Here is an 18,413-nt window from a genome sequence, read left to right on the forward strand (position 1 = left end):
TGAGTGCAAGTCGTCCTGGGCGAGCAGGAGGGGAGGGGGAGGGAAGGAAGAGGTGTGCAGGGCAGGTGGGAGGGGCTCTGGCTGGTTGCCAGGATGGGGCTCAGCCCTGGAATCTCTGCTGGAAAGGGAGGTCAGGAAAGGGCCTCTGAGCATGTGCAAAGTGAGTTTTTTGCACCCCTGAGTTCCCATCCCCGTTAGGAATGGCAGCTGCATGGAAGCCGCCTTGCACAGAGTCAGACCCTGGGTCCATCTAGCTCAGTATTGCCTACCCAGACTGGCAGCGGCTTCTCCCAGGTTGCAGGCAGGAGCCTGTCTCAGCCCTGTCTTGGAGATGCTGCTGCCAGGGAGGGAACCTGGAACCTTCTGCTTGCAAAGCAGATGCTCTGTCACTGTGCTGTGGCCCCAGAGGTCTCCTCTAGGTCATTTTGGAGCCTGGGCCTAAAGGCCTTTGGAGGGCCGCCCCCCCCCCTTGCCGGTTAATCATCTTCTCTCCCACACACACACACACACACACACACACACACACACACACACACAAACAGACCATGACACAGGCGGTCTTTTTCTTGTGTTCTTGAGGCCACAAACAGCAACTGAACTCAGGAGAACATAAGAATAAAAAACGGGTCTATTTCTGCAAATCTGCATGAGCAGAAACATTTCAACGCGCACCTTCACAAAGAGTCCCGCCCCACTGATTTCTCCCCCCACCCCACCCCCCATCTCTAAGGCACCCGCTGCAAGTCACACTCCCCCTTGGCCGCCCAGTGTAGCACCCCCCACCCCAACCCCCCAGGACAGACTACAGAGGATTGGGGGGCCCCAGGAGGAGTGGAGGCCCTGGACTTTGGCCCGGAGCGCCTCTGCACGGCCCCCTCCCCAGACTAATCTCTCCCGGACAGGGAACTGGACCCTGGACCCTCCGCTTAAAGGTCTGCGGCGCTACGATGGAGCCACCTGGGCTCCAGGGGGGAGTGGGGGGTGCTAGGGAGGGGGCAGTGAGGGCTGGGCCCACCTGGGTGACGCCTCCTTGCCTCAAGGAGAAGAGCGCCTCCTCGGGCCGCACAGTCCGCTGGGAGCCCCTTGCCACCAGCCCCCTCCCCTCACGCAGGCTGGGCCCCTTCTCATCCCCGCCCCCCCCCCGCTGCTGGTTGGAGGGGCTGTCTGTCTAGGTCCGTGCTGGGGGTCCTGCTCAGGTTCAGGCTGGAGGGCTCTGCTGGGCAGGGAACAAGGTGGCCTCCTTTGCCCTTCCTGCTGGGGGGGGAGCAGTGATGGGGGGCTGAGGAGCAATGGGGAGGAAGGCAGCCCCTCGCAAGGCCGAGAAGGGTCTGGCATTATAGTCACACTGCCAAGCCTGCGGGGCTGTCCTGGGGTCGCCAGGAATTGAGGGGCAGCCCGGGCCGGGACCACTCAAGGGAAGGGCCACCTGAGGCCCCTCACGGAAGAAGCTCAGCCGCGCTCGGCCTGGTCCATGTCTGGATGGGAGGCTGCCTGGAATCCTGCAGTCGGATGCCTGCTTGAGTTCCACGATGGGGGGAAGAGCTGGGGGTCCGCAAAGCCACTCATGAGGGCACCAGCAGGACCTCTGCACCTTCCGCTGGCCACTCGGAGAATGGCCTGTGAACGTGGCCGGCCCAGGTTGCATCTCTCCACGGTCACTGGCCCCGAGTTGGAGCCGTCCAGCTGGGAGCAAAGGCCTGGATGCAGCCCCCCACCCACCCCCACCCTTCAGCCCGCATTTAGCAGGGAGGAAATGGGAGTGGTGGGTGGCATTGACCAGCGGTGGGGGTGGCAGGAACCCAGGGCGGGGCTCCCTTGTCAAGGAGAGGGACGGGGGCTGTAATCCAAGGTGCTGCTGGCTTGTTCCCATTGTGTCGCTTGGCTAAATGTCCTTCCCGAGCCTCAGGTGAGGGGGGCGGCCCCTGCTTTCCCTTCTCATCCCATTTGCGAGCAAATCGAGCCAGGTTGCCTTGCTAAAGGTTGCGGAAATGCTCTGAAGGAGCCTGTCCCCTCTGAACAAAGTAGGGCACTTGTGAGACACACTTGCAGAGACAGAGGCCCCCTCAAGGCCACTGGCCAGGGTCTTCCTCAGGTGAGAAGATGGGACCCTCTTCTGCCCCCCGCCCCCCCCCCCCAGATCTGCTGGCTCTTTGTCATGTTTCTCAAGACATTTTCTACATGCCTGTGATTCTCTCAGGGACAGGCAGGAGTGCAAACCTTTCCCTCTATGGAGAGCAAGGTGTGTGTGGGGGGCAGTGCCTGACTTCCCTCCCACCCATTTAAATGTCGACCTATGTGAAACACTTCCTGAGTGTCGCCCCCCCCAGAAAGCTTAACTGCACTGAAGGATCATTCACACCAATACTCTTTGTACATCAGCCAAAGCAATGCTGCTTGCGTCCTTTCCTTTCCGCTTTGAGAACCTTTGTCTGCGTAGTCCTAGCAGCAGCCGTGGTGGTGTGTTTCTTGTGGAAAAGCTTCCTTGAACATGGTGACTTTTGAGAGGGCTCCGCTGGAAATGCCCCTGCCCTTGGCTGCAGGTTCTGTGGTTGCCAAAACGTCCCCTCTCTATTTCTCACCACCACTTCCCGGCCAGCCCCCAGAAATCGTGCCCATGTCCCCGTCACAGGTCTGGGAGCGATGCGATGTGGTGCCCACAGCGACCTCGGAAGCTGCCGCCACATCCGTTTCCTGCAGGTTCTTGGGGCTTCCCTTGGAACTCTTTCCAGGGCCCTCCTGCTCTTCCCAGCTGCCACACCGTAGCCTGGCATGTGGGCCTTCAGGCACGTCTGTGCAGTGTGGTCCTTTTTCGGGGGGGGGGGGAGCAAAGATGTTTCAGTGGTGGGCCGGGAAGAGCAACTTTCCCTGCCAGTTTGAAAGGCCTCCTCTCCAATCCATTCAAGGTTCCATTGCAGAAAAGTGGCGTTTGGGGGGCGGGGGGCCTGTTTTAACAGCACGGATGCCTTGAACAAAACATATACGCACCTCCTAATAAATATACCGAGATGATCCTTACAAGTCACACAGAGTGTTCGCACAGTCTTTTTATCTCGCACAGGTCCACTTCCTAATTTGGAGCAAAGGTTTTCAAGCAGCAATGTGAAGAGCCAGTGTGGTTAGAGTGCTGGACTAGGCCTGGGGAGACCTGAGTTCAAATCTCCATTCAGCCATGAAATTCACTGAGTGACTCTGGGCCAGTCCTGTATCTCTCTCAGCCTAGCCTACCTCACAGGGCTGTTGTGAGGATAAACATAACCAAGTACACTGCTCTGGGCTCCTTGGAAGAAGAGCAGGATATCAATGTGAAAAAAAGCAAATGAGAACAGGTCACCACTAACCTACCATCAGCAGAGTGGGACAGAAAAAAAGTTCCACAGTGGAAAATGTTCTGCTGCTATTTTGTTTTTATCTGTGGAAAATGTTTCTTTTCTTTAAAAATCCATTGTTTCATAACGGTAATTAGGAACATAAGAACAGATACAACATTGGTCCGATTCTGTGGCACATTACAGATGTTCAGCTGAAGCACGGATCCATCATCAATATTGCGACAGCTCATAGGGCAGCCTGGAGTGAGGCCATGAACGGTTCCCAGGGTCTCTCTCTCTCTCTCCCCCTCTCTCGGCCAGGGAAGCCCACACTCCCCAACTGCCTTCCAATATTTACAAGTATTCCAATGGAAACAGCATGACCTCCAAGTAAAGCCTTGGATTTGTTTGAATATAGCATTTATACTCTGTAAAGTGTCTGTTGCTGAGGAATTTCCCCCTAACAGAATAATTGGATTCAAACTATTTAGGCTACTGGAAAAACCTTTGTGGTTATTTGCGCAGTGTGCAAAATGAACATGGCACGTCGTTTGTTCTGCTTACAAGTAAGATAAATGGGCTGACCAGGGGTTCTCAGCCTTGGTCCCCAGATGTTGTCGGGACTATAACTCCCATCATGCACTGGGAGTTGGCATTTTGAGAGTTGTAGTCCAACATCACCTGGGGGCCCAAGGTTGAGACCCCGCTGGAGCCTGAATTCAGTCCCACTTGAGGGCTTGGTACATTTCCCAGAAGAGAAATGCCTGCCCGGTTGTGTGCCGCAGGGGCCTGGTGAGCAGGGAGGTTTCTAGGAGTCTCTGCCAGTTCACAAGAGGTGAGGTGGGGCCTGACAGCTGCCCCCCCCGCCGCAGTTCTACTGTTTCTTGTCCTCTTTGTTATCACAGGGTGGTGATACCGCAGCCCGCAAAACCCTCAGTGGCACATGACACAATGCATCATGAACCGATGGACTCCTCTGCCACAGGTGGTGGCAGCCACCAGCTTGAGTGGCTTTAAGACAAATTCATGGAGGGCAGGTCTGTCCATGGCTGCTAGTCTGAAAGCTACGGGCCACCTCCGGCCTCAGAGACCAGATGCCTCCGAATGTCAGTTGCAGGGGAGCAGGGAGAGGGCACACCCTCAGCTCTTGCCTGTGGGCTTCCCAGGGGCCTCTGGTGGGCCGCTCTGTGAGACCGGAGGCTGGGCTGGATGAGCCTCCTTGGGCCTGATAAACGGGGGAGGCCCCGCTGTGGCTCCCACCGACTGACTTAGTGGCGACCCAAAACTGGGCCTTCTCTGGGGTTGCCCCGGGGCTCCGGAACACGCTCCCCAATGAAACCAGAACCAACCGATCTCTGGCTGTTTTCCAGCGACTCTTGAAAACTCACCTATGTGATCAGGCTTCCCGTTTATATTTACAAGTCTGACTGATGGTTGTTTTAAATTGCCTGATGTGGTTGAAAGTTTTGACTGTTGTGTTTTGATTTGCAAACCACCCAGAGATTTTATATGAGACGGTATATACATGCAATCAATCAATCAATCAACCAGTCAGTCACGAACCGTGTGTTGACGATGTGTGTGGCTGGGCTTGTCTTCCTTGGGACTCCGCTCCCTTCGTCTCAGGTTCCCAGCAGTAGGGCTTCGCTCGCAGAGTGGCAGGGAGACAGAGGCCTACACGCCATTGCATGCACACAGAAGCCCCAGGCGGGGTGGACCCTGCTGAGCAGTGCTGTGAGTGCAGAGAAGCTGTTGAAGGGCCATTCCGTTGCCCCAGCCAGGGGCTCCCCACCTGGGGGCCTCCAGATGTTGCCAGGCTCCAGCGCCCATCATCCCCAGTGCAGCAGGGAGTTGTCGATCAGCAACAGCTGGAGACACCCCACCACCACCACCACACCAAAGAGCGGGGTGCACAGGGCTGGCCATAGGGCAGGCCCCTCTCTTCTAACGCCCATTCAAATGAACGAGAAGGGGGTCCTGCACTGGCTGGCTTGCCTCGGGCCCTGCACCCCACCAGGACCCTCTAAGGGCAGGCCGGGGGGGGGGGGCGGCACAGACAGCATCAATGCACAGCCACAGAGGAGGCAGGAGAGAAATGTGGTGACCGGAAGAGGGGAGGAGGACCAGGCCGTCTCTGCAGCCTGGGAAGGTTTGTTACAAGATAGGTGTGCTGTGGAGCTCTGCAAATAAGTAGGTATGCCACTCCGAGCTCCTCAGAGGAAGAGCGGGATATCAATGTCGTCAATAAATCAAAGTAAGAAATCAATAGCAATAAAAGCCATTCCCCAGAGGCTGCATTTCCCTGCCTGTTTCTGGGCCCCTATCCTGAGAAGAACATGCATCCTGAAAGTTGGTTTGTAAGTTTTTCTGTGCAAAAGCCCATCTTTCTCTGTGTTTCTGAAAAGGAGCGTGTGGCGGTACCAGAAGGAGCAAAATGATGCCTCCCCCCCACCCCCCCAGCACAGCAATTGGATTTCCCTGGCAATGGGTGATGGCCCGTTGAGTGGCCAGCTCCACCCTCTGCTGATATCGGGGAGGGCTCCGCCTGGAGGGCCCAGCAAGCTCCCTGGAGCAAAAGAGAAGGCTTAATTAAGCCAGGCCTCCTCAGCCCTGGGAGTGCTTCTTGGGGGAGAGGCCGGCCTCCGGTGAGATCCTTCTCTGGCCAGCAGTGCGTGACTCTCTTTCCTTCTTGACCTTTTGCAGATTTCCCCAAAATGTTTGAAGACTCTGATCCCAGGCATGAACTTTGGGAGGAGGAGGAGGAAGAAGAAGAAGAAGATGATGAAGAAGAAGAGGAGGAGGAGGAAGAAGAAGAAGAAGAAGAGGATGCCTCTGATTCCCCCTCAGATGACAGTGAGGTCTGCAGCTGCAATGAACCTGAGGAGTGTGGGAGATGGTGAGCGAGAACTTGGAGCCTATATATCTGGATTCAGAGACTGTGTTGCGGGTTGCTTGTAAGCTCTCTGGGGCAGAGGCCCATTGCATCGGAGTTCTCCATGTGCAGCCTAATGCTACAGGTAGCAAATGTGGTCTTTAGGCCTCAGTTTAAAATCCTGCTGTTGTACTAAGGCTTCTTAGGCCTTCTTAAGAAGATCGAATGCACATTCCGCTCCTGAGAGCATGCCCTTCTGTTTTCAGCATATAGTGCTGCTGCTGCTGCTGCTGCTGCTGCTCTCTAGATACTTTGTTTGTATGGCTTTTTCTATATTGCTGGGAGCTGCTTCAAAGGCTGGTGGGGAAAGCTATGCATGTATATTGAAAACCAGGAAATGCTGGGTGCCAATAAGGGGTGGGGTGACGATGGCTGAGCTGAACTCTGGGGTGTTTTCCTTCCCACAAGCTCCTCACCGTGTGTTTAGGGTGCAGCAGCTGGGATGGTAATAGGATGGAGAAGCAACATCCCAGCCAGCCAATGGGCGGCTGCTGCTGCTGCTCCTCCTCCTCCAGGTGAAGGTGTGCTTTGCATCAACAAGCCGGTCCTCCAGTGGGTGGCGGCTTCTTTTAGCCCCCTTGCAGCTCAGCTTAATCTTGGCTGACATCTGACTCCCACCTGTGGAACGAGTGGCCCATTAACCCTGGTGGTGAAGCCCATGAATGAAGGGCGTTTCAGGCTCTGCTCTGGCCCCTCCAGGCAGCTGGTGGGCGAGTGGGTGTCTCTCCAGGGGCTGGCGGTGGGAGACCCGTCCTCTGCATTCACTGCTCTGCCCATCTTCCTCAGGGGTCCAGATCCAGCCTCTGGCCTCTTACGGCAATGGCACCTCTGGAAACGCCAGCGCTCCCGCCACCGGCATTTTGCACCGTATCGTCGTCGGGATCGAAGTTGCACAGGTAGCTTGGGGCAGGGCGGGTGCCAGAGGCCGGGGCCCTCCAAGAGAAGCTCCTGGCCCCTCGGCCCCTGCTTGCCCGGGAGAAGCAGGCCCTGGTTTTCAAGCCATGCACCCTGACCTAGTGCCCTGTGTGTGGAGGGCTGGCTGCAGTGCCTCCCTGGGGAGAGGGGTGGGAAGGGGTGCTCTGCACATGCTCAGGGGTGCTCTCTGTTTCCCAGGATTATGCCTGGGCATTCTGGGATAGGATTGCGGGCAGAGGCCTGGTGAATTCTGGCACACTTAGAGGGAGGTTCTGTGTGACTGTCCCATAATAACTGAAGTATGTATTGCCTAACAGGAAGCAGTCAGTGGGCAGAAGAGACGCCCCCTTGGGGGGAAGAGACGCCCCCTTGGGACTACCCTCCATCTTCCTGGGTGCGCGATACAGAAGCAATCTGCAGGAGAAGTTGGCACTTAACGGAGCAGGTATTGCAAAGACCAGGGAAGTTGTGTGTGTGTGTGTTTGCGTGCGCACACTGGCAGAAGGAGAGGCCCCTCTGATGACTCCTTCCTTCTCAAATTCTGGGTTGCAATTACCCAGTAGGAAGGCAGGCACTCTGCACACGCTCATACATCCTCCTCACCTCAAATAGTCTTGTGCTGACCAAACTGGGAGAATAACAAAACGAATCCCAATCTATTCTCAAAGCACTTAAAAAGACATCTCTTGCGGGGCTCGAGCGAGAGGGCAGCATGACCCCCTCCCACCAAACGGGAGTGCCAGCGTCTGGGTGCCACCACAGAGGAGGCCTTGTCTTGCATGCTCGGCCATCTAGCCTTGGGAGGTGGTAGCATCTGGGGCCAGGGCCCTCCTGAGGCAGTAGCAGGCGGGGTCTCCCCGATGCAAGCAGCCCTGCAGGTCCCTCAGGCCCAAACTGTGGAGGACTTGAAAAGCTGGCAGCCGAGGCACTGCGACTCCCTCCTCGCATGGATGCCTTCCTCCTCCTCCTCCTCCTCCTCCTCCCGACTGGCACATGACGATGCCCACCAGTGCCTGATTTTCCCCAGTACAAGGTCCCTCCCCTGAGACCGACTGGTGTGGCCTTGGCCGCGTGGCAGCCCCCTTCAGCCTTGGCTCTGCCCTGGACAGGAGGCTGCCTGGCTCCCCAGCAGCAGCAGTGAGGAGGCTTCGCCCGAGGGCTGTGCTGTCTGCAGGCTGGCCATTCGTCAGGTAGAGCTGTGGGTTAGCCTGCAAGCAGCACAGCTCTCAGGCAGAGTAGGAGTGAGCACCACCCCCCTGTTGGGACAAGTCTTGACTGCTTGCAAGGTCCTTGTCGGCAGAAGGGAGAGCGGCAGAACACTGCATTGGCTTAATGATTGGAGGAGTCCTGTGCCACTCAGAAGCTTGCTCCCAGTGTTTTCAAAGATGAATCAGGCCACTGAAGGGTGGTTCTCAGTGGTTCTGTAAAGCCACCCACCTACGGAATTTGGCTTAACACTCCGCCTGCTGATTCCCTCTTCTTCTGCCCAATCATGGCTGGTTTTTAGAGCTGACTCTCCTCTGCGCAGCGGGGAAATGACTAGCAAGCCAGAGGCTGCTGGTTCGAATCCCCGCTGGTCTGTTTCCCAGGCTGTGGGAAAGACCTATATCGGGCAGCAGCGATATAGGAAGATGCTGAAAGACTGTGTGGGAGGAGGCCATGGTCAACCCCTCCTGTATTCTACCTAAGATAACCACAGGAGTCGACACCGACTCGAAGGCACAACTTCTCCTTCGGGTCCTCTACCCTTACCAGCCCAGGGGCTTGGGGGGGCCTTGTGGAGAAGCCATGGCCAGCAAACCAGTAGTGTGGACTGGGCTGGGGCCGTGGGTGGCTTGGAGAAGACCCGGCTCCGGCCCGCTGCCTCTCTGCGCGTCCCCCATAGCCTGAGTCAGGGGTCAGGCGGAACGAGAGGGTGACGAGGTCTGCACAGCCGTCGTGCCTGTGTTGGTGTGGAGGGCTGTGCCGGTGTGTCTCTGTCCAGCGTGGCCCCGGCCACAGGGCCCTCAGAGGCCTGGTGCTGCAGGGGGGAGGCGGGCTTCGGGGCCGGTGTTCAGCACCCCCACCTGTGGATGACTCTCCCTGTGTCTGCTGGGCGTTGCGAGTGTTGAAGGGGCCTCCGGTCTGAGGAGCCTCCCCCTTGTCTGTCTCCCTCCCTCCCTCCGCAGGCGGCCCTGGCCTCTTCCCGGACCCTCTCCCATCCTTCCTTCCAGACCTTCTACGATGCGGTCTCTATCCCAGGCCACCCTTCCAGTCTCCCTGCGGTGGCAGGCCACGTTCTGCCCTCCAAGTCTGGCCCCAGTGCAGGTGAGGAGGGGGGCTGGCCTTGTGGTCGGTCTGTATGTATGACATTCCTCTCCCGCTCTTCCTCCAAGGAGCCCAGAGCGGTGTCCGTGGGTATGTGTACCCTCACAACAACCCTGCGAGGTAGGTTAGGCTGAGAGATACACGGCTGGCCAAGAGTCACCCAGTGAGTTTCAGGGCTGAATGGGGATTCGAACTCGGGTCTTCCCAGTCCTAGGCCCAACTCTCTAACCACTACACCACGCTGGCGACCATGCTGGTAGCAAGCATGAACGGTCCCCTTTGCTAAGCAAGGTTTGCCTTGGTTTGTGTTTGGATGGGGCAGTGGTGTTCCCTGTAACAGGGATTTCCGGATGTTGTGGACTACAGCTCCCATAACCTCCAGCCAAAGGCGACTGTAGCTGGGGATGTGGGGAGTTCTTGTCCACAGCATCTGGGAACCCTGGTGACTACCGTATGTGAGCACTGCCAGATATTCCCCTGAGGGGGTGGTGGGGCCAAAGCGCAGTGGAAGAGGCCCTGCTTTGTGTGTACAGAAGGCCCCGGGTGCCCTCCCTGGCGGCAGCATCTCCAGGCAGGGGTGGGAGAGACTCCTGCCTGCAGCCTTGGAGAGCTGCTGCCAGCCACTGTAGGTAATACTGAGCCAGGTGGACCAAAGTCTGACTCGGTAAATGGCAGCTTCCTATGGCCCTGAGCCCTGGAAGGATGAGGTGGGCTGTGATGTGGGGCTTGAGGCTTCTCTTGACAGAAGCAGCCCCAAGCCCTGCTCAGTGGGGGGAAGCGGGGGGGGAGGGGGTTTGTAGGTCAGCTGGCGGCTTCTGCCTGCCCCGATCCAGCCCCCGGACAGCGTTCTCCCCTCCTCTCTGCAGGCTCCCTTCCGCTCGTGGACTGCAGCGGCTTCTACTATACAGATCCAACGATGCCAACAGGACATCGGATTTACAATTGCCTCTCCAGCACCTCCCAGGAAGTAGGTGTCTCCCTCCCCCTCCCCACACCTTGGGGCAAAAGGAGAGTGGTGGGTATAAAGTGTTTCAGGCAAAACTGGGGCCTCGGAGCACTAGGTGGGGGCAAACCATTTAGCAACAAAATCATGAGTCAAGATGTCCCACTGGCTGGAACCTGTATTTTGCCTTGATGGCTGTGCTCATGGTGGGTGGAGAAGTGATTTTCCTGCAGCAGGGAGTTTCCAAGGGCATGTGTGGGGAACGTGCTGATGCCTTTGCCCTCTTGCGCTTTGCCCAGGTCTTCCGCAGCCTGCGTCTCAACACCCCAGCTCCCCTCATGTCAGTCCAGGAAGCTTCTCCTCCGCCCGGACCCTGTGCCAGCAGCCAGTGGCTTTCAGACCCGGAGTGCAAGGCCATCTCTGCTCTTCTGGAGCTCCCAGCTGGTATGCACCACAGCACAGGTGCTGGCCAATCCCCCCTCTTGCTGGAAGAAGCAGAGGCACACGAGGGGAAAGAGGCCCCGGATCTGCCGCAGTAGCGGGTGGCCGTTTGGCTCCAAGGCAGCCCCGTCCACGTACCTTGCCGCGAGCCTGGACTGTGGCTTGCCGCCTTGGGCAGCTTGCGTAGGAAGGGTTTGCCCTGCTTGGGCGTGAGGCGGCCAGCCCTTCCCAAAGGGCTGCTTTCTTTTGGAGCCAAAAGGGGCGGAAGCGCTCCGTCCCTGGGCCACCTTTTGCTTGGCCTAGGCTGGGAAGAAGTGGGTGGGAAGATCTCCTCCCGGGGTGGCAGAATCCCCACAAGGCCCTCTTGCACAGAGAGCTGCCTGAGGTTTGAGCCTGGGAGTGCCCAGGCCCCCCACTGCCCACCCCCCAAGTGAAGGCAGCGGGTCCTGCCGAGAGGGGACCGTTTGGAGTCCTGGTTGGCTCCGGTGACGGTGGTTTGGTTTGGTGGAGCAGAGTGCAGTGTGGCCCCCGGCCTGGGAGGATCTGGGAAGGGCCTTCTGTGTCCCGGCTGAGCCAAGAAACACGGGATTGAGGCTGGCTGGCCCACTCTGTCCGTTCTTGTTCGGTTTTGTGTTTGTGTTTTTTCCTGTTCCTAAAAGTTAAACCAGGAGAGTGTCTCCTGGGAAATAAAGTTCCGTTGAGAAGATGCTTGGGCTTGCAAGCATGTCCCTTCTTGGAGGCTCTGCGGCCGGTTAGGGTCTCCAGCCCCAGGCCCCAGCGGCTGGAGGACTACAACTCCCATCAGCCATCACTGGAGACCAAAGGGAAGAGAGGAGCTGGGTCTCCGGGCTGAGCAGCTCAGCTCCGTTGCTGGGAAAGGCACGCAGGCATCCAGGCTTGGGGTGCTCAGTCTTGGGGTCCCCCACCCAGCAATGTGGCTGGACTACAGATCCCATCACCCCCAGCCTCAGTGGCCTTCAGCCATTGGGACTGGGGATGGCAGGAGCTGAAGTCCAGCAACAGCTGAGGGGGGACCCCAAGACGGACCGGGCCTCTGCCGAGAGTGCCTCAAAGCCCAGCCCAGACACCAGCTGGCAGTCGCACGCGCTGGGCCCTGCGGCCCTCCTAGCTGGAAATGCCCAGGAGGCAGGCTGGGGCTTTCTGGGTGCAAAATAGGGCCTCCACCCCGAAGCTGTGGTCCGTCTGGGCGGGCCGGGGGTGACGGAAGCAACAAGCGTGTCTCTGAGCATGGCCAGGGGTCACTTTCCCTCACTCACAGTTGGGCCTCCAACCCCCTTCAGCAAAGCCCAAGACACATCTGCTTGGCCAATTATTTCCCTCCCGGGGCCAGTTCAGAAGCAGCTTGTGGAACTCCCTGAGACTCAGCAGCTGCAGGCACTATCGAGAGGTGGGTCAAGGCTGTGCCTTTCTTTGGGGTCCTCCCAGGCCTTGGTGGGTCCATTGCGCCCCAGTTCTGGATCTGACGGAGGGTCTGTCTTCTGTATCCTGCTTCTTTCCACAGCGGCCAACCAGACGGCCTCTGGGAAACCCACCAGCAGGACTTGAAAGCAACAGCCCTCCCTTCGGCAACCCTGCACATAGAATTCAAAGGTATACTGCCTTGGTTCATGGAAGCTCCATTCTGAGCTGTCATGGTTCATACCGAGGAGGCCTGTCCATCAGAGAGCCCAGCTGGTCAGATCCGGGTGTCTCTCTCCTGGCCTACTACCCACAGAGCCCATTATAGCCCAGAGGGTGGCAGGAGCTAACCTTTGCTGTTCCCTCCCCTCTGCAACTCCAGAGACTCCCTCTGAAGAGGGAAATTCCATCTGGCTATCATGGCTAAGGACTGTTGATGTGTCTCCATATCCCTTCTAAAGCTAGTAGTGATCCATTACTTCTTGTGGCATTGAGTTCCATACATTCCTTCTGCACAAGATGAACATAAGAACAGCCCTGCTGGATCAGGCCCAAGAAGGCCCATCCAGTCCAGCATCCTGTTTCACACAGTGGCCCACCAGATGCCTCTGGGGAGCCCACAAGGAAGAGGTATGTGCATGCTCTCTCTCCTGCTGTTGCTCCCCTGCAACTGGTATTCGGAGGCATCCTACCTCTGAGCCTGGAAGCGACCTATAGTCTTCAGGACTACTAGCCCCTGCTATCCCTGTCTTCCATTCATTTGTCCAATCCCCTTTTGAAGCCAACCAAGCGAGTGGCTGTCACCACGTCCCGTGGCAGAGAGTGCCACAGACTGATTATGCCCTGTGCAAAAAGCTCCTGGCTATCAGTTCACACACACACTGATGCTTGAGGACTCCAGCCCCTTGAGCAGTGCAGCCGCTTGTGTTGAACTACAACTCCCATCAATGCCATGGCTGGAGGTGGGGATGATGGGAGTTGTAGTCCAACCACAGCTGGGGAGTGAAGTGTTGATGCCCTTTCTAGGCGCCAGGAGCCAAATGCACCAAGTCCCCCATGCCCAGCACCCCCACCCCTGCCCCATAAGCCGTACAAAGAGAGTGGGGAAGGGTCTCCAAGGCTGTTAAGGTGTTCCTCTATTCCAGTCTGCTCAGCCCCTAACCCACTACGGCTCTCCGCCGGCCTCTCCGCTGCCTTTCCATCCGCTGAAGGTGCTGCCCGATCTTCTCCATGACGGCGTCCAGCAGGTGAACCATCTCCATGACCATGACCTCCACAGGGTCCCCTCGCTGGCAGGGTTGCAGGGGCGAGAAAGGGGTGGAAGACGCTGCCTCTCGCGCCCAGCCGACCTCGGGGGCAGATCAGATCAGCGTGGTTAGAAATCATGACCTAATGGTGCAGTGGGGAAGTCACTTGCCCAGGGAGCAAGAGGGTGCAAGTGCGAATCCCTGCTGGTGCATTTCTCAGACGATGGGGTGGGGGGAGGAATGGTTTCCAGACCATGGGAAAGACCTCTTACCGGGCAGCCGCGATACAGGAAGATGCTGAAAGGCATCCTCTCATACTGTGAGGGAGGAGGCCATGGCAAACCCCTCCTGTATTCTACCAAGGCAACCACAGGGCTCTGTGGGGGCCAGGAGTCAACGCCCACTCGAGGGCACACTTTACAGGCAAAAGAAATGAGGGGTGCCCCCCCCCACAGCTAGGTGGCCCCGAAATGTAGAGCAGAAAAGCACTGTGGGCTAGCTGGAGAGATCCGAGTGGGGGGAAATGGTCTTGAGGGGTGTGGGGGGGGGAGATCCCCTCTGGGAAAGCAGCTTTAGCTGCATGTGCCCACCCCCACCACCCCAAACTGGAGGTGCCAGCTGCAGAACCTGCCTTTCTTGTGCCTGATGTCTGCTTGGCTCAGGTTGGCTAGTAGTGATAACAGTGCCTCTGAGCATGTGCAAGTGGTCATTCCCTTGACTCACCACAACCCACCACCTTGCAGCTGGGCTTCCAGGAGGAGGAGGAGGGTGTGCCTTGCAGCTCCCCTAACTTGTAAGTGGAGACCCCCCCCTTAGTGTGTGTGTGTGTGGGGAGAGGGGCTTGCCTGCTTCCTGTGTTACTAACCAGACAGGCGGCAGGGATTCTCAGAGCGGGGGCCCCAGCTGCTGTTGGACTACAACTCCCATCATCCCCAGCCATTGTCCAACCCCCTGGGGGCCCCCACTGGGAGAAAGAGCCCTGGGTTAGGGGCAGCAGGGTGGCTGGGGCTGGGCGTCCCCCACCCCACCCCCTTCCCCACGCACCTTCTGCCCCCCGAGAGCGCGCATTGCCAGGAGGAGGGCGGCTGCCAAGGCCAGAGCTGCTGCCGCGGTGCCCAGCCACCCGCCCCAGGGAGCCTCCTGCAGCTGCGTCTTGGCGCTGAAGAGCCAGTCCAGAGGCCAGGGGGCTGGCTTCTGCCCCGCTCCAGGGGGGGCATCCGTCCACCCATAGTGCCAGCCATAGTACCAGCTGGGGCGCTGGGCCCCACAGAAGCCCCACAGGCCGCTGGCCACAAGTGCCCCAGCCCACCACTCCATCCTGCCGGGGTGCACAGCACGGAACTCCCAGGCGGCAGAACATCTGAGCTGGGTTCCAGAACCCCCCTGGCCGCTCAATAATCATGGCTGAGGGGTGGGTGGGGGCCCAGGACCCGCTCTGCTCCTACAGTATGCCCCCCCCAAACACTGACCCTGCCTAGGGTACTCATGATCACCACTCGCTCATTAGGCACTCTGCATATGCCCAGAAGGACTCGGGTGCCTTGGCTCCCAGATGCTGGGGAACTACAACTCCCAGCTCCCAGTCAGAGGGGCTGGGGACAATGGGGGTCCTAGCTCAACAGCACCCAAGGCTGAGAACCTCTGGGATCGCCTAAATCAGACACGCCCCCTTGGAGGGCAGCTGGGACCCCCCACTTCCCTGCCCCAGCCCCCCTCCTCCCCAGACAAGCCCAAACTTTGTACCACTCAAGGTCAAGGCACCCCCATGAATGCCTGCCCGGCTCTATCCCCACATTGGCCTCTAGAGGGCAGCCTTGCACTGGCGGTGGAGTTCACAGGGAGAGGGGGACCCTGGAGGCTGCTGCCGTCTCCTGGGTCAGACCATTGGGCCAGCTGGCTCAGGGCTGCCAGCACTGACTGGCAGCAGCTCTCCAGGGAGGTCTCTTTCCCAGCCCTACCTGGAGATGGCCCCTCCCTAACCAAGTGGGAGCGATTGGGACTTGCAGATTGGGGTCAAAGGGTTTAAGAACATCAGAAGAGCCCTGCTGCTGGATCAGGCCCCCCAAGGAAGCCTTTCTAGCCCAGCATCCTGTTTCGCACAGTGGCCCACCAGATGCCCCTGGAAGCCACAGGCAGGAGTTGAGGGCGTGCCCTCTCTCTTGCTGTGACTCCTCCCTTGTTTGACCCCTTCAAACTAGGTTTGAAGGGGCCATAGGAACCTAGGAAGCTGCCATATGCTGAGTCAGACCATTGGTCTATCTAGCTCAGTACTGCCTGCACAGGCTGGCAGCGCCTTCTCCATGGTTGCAGGCATCTTGGAACTGCTGCCAGGGAGGGAACTTGGAACCTAGATGCTCTTCCCAGAGCGGCTCCATCCCCTAAGTGGGGGAATCTCTGCCAGTGCTGCTCACACTTCTAGTCTCCCCTTCATATGCAACCAGGGTGGACCCTGCTTAGCTCAGGGGACCAGTCAGGCTGGCTGCCACCAGACCAGCTCTCCTCTCCCTGGAAGGGCTTGTCCAAGGACCGGTTTGCTGGGCAGAAGTTTCCTCCCCTCCCTCTGCCATCCTGCAGTCTTCTGGGATTCCTTGTTTTTTTAAAAAAGATGATGAGGATGATAAGGTACAACCAGTGTAGTGCTTTACGAAGTACAAGCTGGCCTGGCGCACAGCATCTGCGCCCCTAGTTTTCCCTCTGCCAGCCGGGCCACACACACCCCATCGCTAATTGGCAGCTCGCTTGCAAACTCTTGCGAGAGCTGCCACACATGGGCTTAGCAACGGGTACGTTTAGGAGAATTATAGACAGAGATACGGGCCAGGCCCCTGCCCCGAGGAGCATACAATCCAATACAGGGAAGAGGTACAGAGGGGAGGGAGGGAGATGGTGGGGAAATAGCAGGGAAGAGGCCACATTTATCCCCCCCACCCACGTGTTGTAGGCGACGCCATTAGGCAGGGGGACTGGAGTGGCATGTGGAAGAGCGCACACACACACACACACACACACACAGAGCCCAAGCCCACCTAGTCCAGCTCCCCGTTTCCCACCGTGCCCCCCCCCGAGGCGTGCCCCCCTCTCTGCTACTGCTTCTCCCCTGCCTCTGAGCCTGGAGGGAGCCTCTAGCTCTCAGGACGAGTTGCCATTGGCAGACCTCCAGGAACGTCTCTCTCCGGGGTGCAAAAGCCACAGGGGAAGCCAGGGTTTGGCCAAGCGTGGGCAGCCAGACCCCCCCCCCCCGCCCGGGAAGCTCTGGCTTTCTGCGCACAAGCAGCTGGAGGGCAGCCCTTTGTGCCCTAGAGATGCCAGCCTCTGCTTGGGTCGAGCAGCAGCTAGACTGGTGGGACATCTGCCTGACAAACGAGGAGGCACTACCCGTGTGTGTGTGTGTGTGTGTGTGTGTGTGTGTGTGTGTGTGTGTGTGTGTGTGTGTCCTTGAGCAAGCCTGAGCTTCTGCCAAGCAAGAGGAGTGTGGAAACTTCAGGAGGGTGAAGAGTCTTTAACCAGGGAGAGGCAATCTCGACTCTCCAGCGGCTGGTGCTGCTGTTGAACTACAACTCCCATCATCCCCAGCCATGCTGAAACCTGGGCAGTGGAAACGGGAGCAAAAGCTGTCTCTGCAAAACCAGCCACATGTTGGGTTTCTCCAAAAGGACCGATCCAGAGTAAAGCCCTCACTGGTGGCCATGCTGTCCCCTGGCAAGGGATATTCCCTCCACCCTCCACATATGCTCAGAGGCACTCTGTGCCTCCTCGCAGAGCACTTCCCTGCGGTTCAAAGACGACTGCAGGCCTCCTGTGCTGGAAGCAGAGCACGCCACGGCCCCCCACTGCAAGGGACCGCCGATAGCGGAATGGTGCCCCAGCAGCCCTTCAGGATCACAATGCCCATCATCCCCAGACACAGTGGCAATAGTCAGGGATGATGGGAGTTGTGACCCAACAGCTGCAGGGAGGGCAGGCTTCAAGGAAGAAGCTTTGGGGCCACACAAAGCTCTTCTCCCTTTCTGAAGAACTCTGTGCAACTCAGAAGCACCCAATCCTTAGTCCGGTTCAGTGAGCCCCTGAGTCTATTGGCTGCTGCCACCGCCAGCTGCTCCAGGCCCGCCCCCCATCCAGGGCTGTCAGTCAGAGGCAGCGGAGGGAGGGTCATTGTGGTTCCCCCAGGCCCCAGGCTGCTCCCAGCTCCTCTTTCCCTCTCACTGGCAGATCAGGTAGCCGCAGCAGTTGCTGCCTTCCGTCAGGAGGGGCCCACCGGCCCCCTGCATTCCAGCCCCGAACTCCCTTGAAGTGCCCTCTCCACCTCCAGAAGGAGTCTGGTTTCAGCCGCCGGCTTCTCCAAGGGGTCCAGTGGGGACTTGGGCTCAGATCTCGCTGGCCCGCAGATTCAACAGGCCACAGATTCCCGCCGACACCAGTGAGGGTCCTGCTGCTCCCACCGGATCTCATGTGCACGTAGCACAGCTGCTGCCTCTCAAAGCAGACACAGGCTTGCTGCGCTGGGGTCCCCGCCTGTCTGTCGCTCTGCTGCAGCCCTGCACAACCCGGGAGCCTCACTCCCAGCGTTTTCACACACGGAACTGCCGTAAACAGAGTCAGGCAATTTAGCAGTGCAGTATCGGGCTTCACGGACTGGCAGCGGCTCTCCGAGGTTTCAGGCAGGAAGCCAACCTGGAGATGCTGCCAGGCATTGAGCCCTGGACCTTCTGCCTGCAAAACAAATGCTCTACCACTGAGCTGCAGCCCCGTCCCCGAAAGGGAATATCTTACAGCGCTCACCCATCCAAATGCAAACCAAGACAGGCCCTGCTTAGCATAGGGAGCAGCTCCTGCTTGCTAGCACAAGACCAGGTCTCCTCCGCTGGTCCGACACAGTCTGCAATGCCCAGAACCAGCACAGC

General features: G+C 58.4%; 1 protein-coding gene across 4 annotated transcripts; it reads left to right on the top strand.

Moving 5' to 3' along the window:
• The first annotated feature begins 4,754 nt into the window (after nt 1–4,754).
• Nucleotides 4,755–11,554, top strand: SAP25 (Sin3A associated protein 25). 4 transcript variants are annotated; one of them, XM_053259516.1, is made up of 7 exons: nt 4,755–5,042; nt 6,012–6,204; nt 7,027–7,136; nt 7,473–7,600; nt 9,324–9,462; nt 10,329–10,429; nt 10,705–11,554. In XM_053259516.1, the coding sequence occupies exons 1-7, from the start codon at nt 4,997–4,999 to the stop codon at nt 10,942–10,944; spliced, it is 957 nt and encodes a 318-aa protein (XP_053115491.1). In that variant the 5' UTR covers nt 4,755–4,996; the 3' UTR covers nt 10,945–11,554. The 4 variants fall into 4 exon arrangements, with proteins under 4 accessions (XP_053115491.1, XP_053115490.1, XP_053115489.1 ...); XM_053259515.1 differs by lacking the exons at nt 4,755–5,042; nt 9,324–9,462 and adding exons at nt 5,113–5,457; nt 9,531–9,582; XM_053259513.1 differs by lacking the exon at nt 4,755–5,042 and adding an exon at nt 5,128–5,457.
• The last annotated feature ends 6,859 nt before the right edge of the window (nt 11,555–18,413 follow it).

The sequence above is a fragment of the Hemicordylus capensis genome, chromosome 6, assembly GCF_027244095.1.
Source record: "Hemicordylus capensis ecotype Gifberg chromosome 6, rHemCap1.1.pri, whole genome shotgun sequence".
Lineage (NCBI taxonomy): Eukaryota > Metazoa > Chordata > Lepidosauria > Squamata > Cordylidae > Hemicordylus > Hemicordylus capensis.

Bases quoted from the DNA above. Each gene is read 5' to 3' on its own strand.
- SAP25 (XM_053259515.1), top strand. From the start codon at position 5,115: ATGTTGCCAGGCTCCAGCGCCCATCATCCCCAGTGCAGCAGGGAGTTG. The intron at 7,601-9,530 runs GTATTGCAAAGA...TCTTCCTCCAAG, and splicing joins GTTGGCACTTAACGGAGCAG to GAGCCCAGAGCGGTGTCCGT. The intron at 10,430-10,704 runs GTAGGTGTCTCC...CGCTTTGCCCAG, and splicing joins TCTCCAGCACCTCCCAGGAA to GTCTTCCGCAGCCTGCGTCT.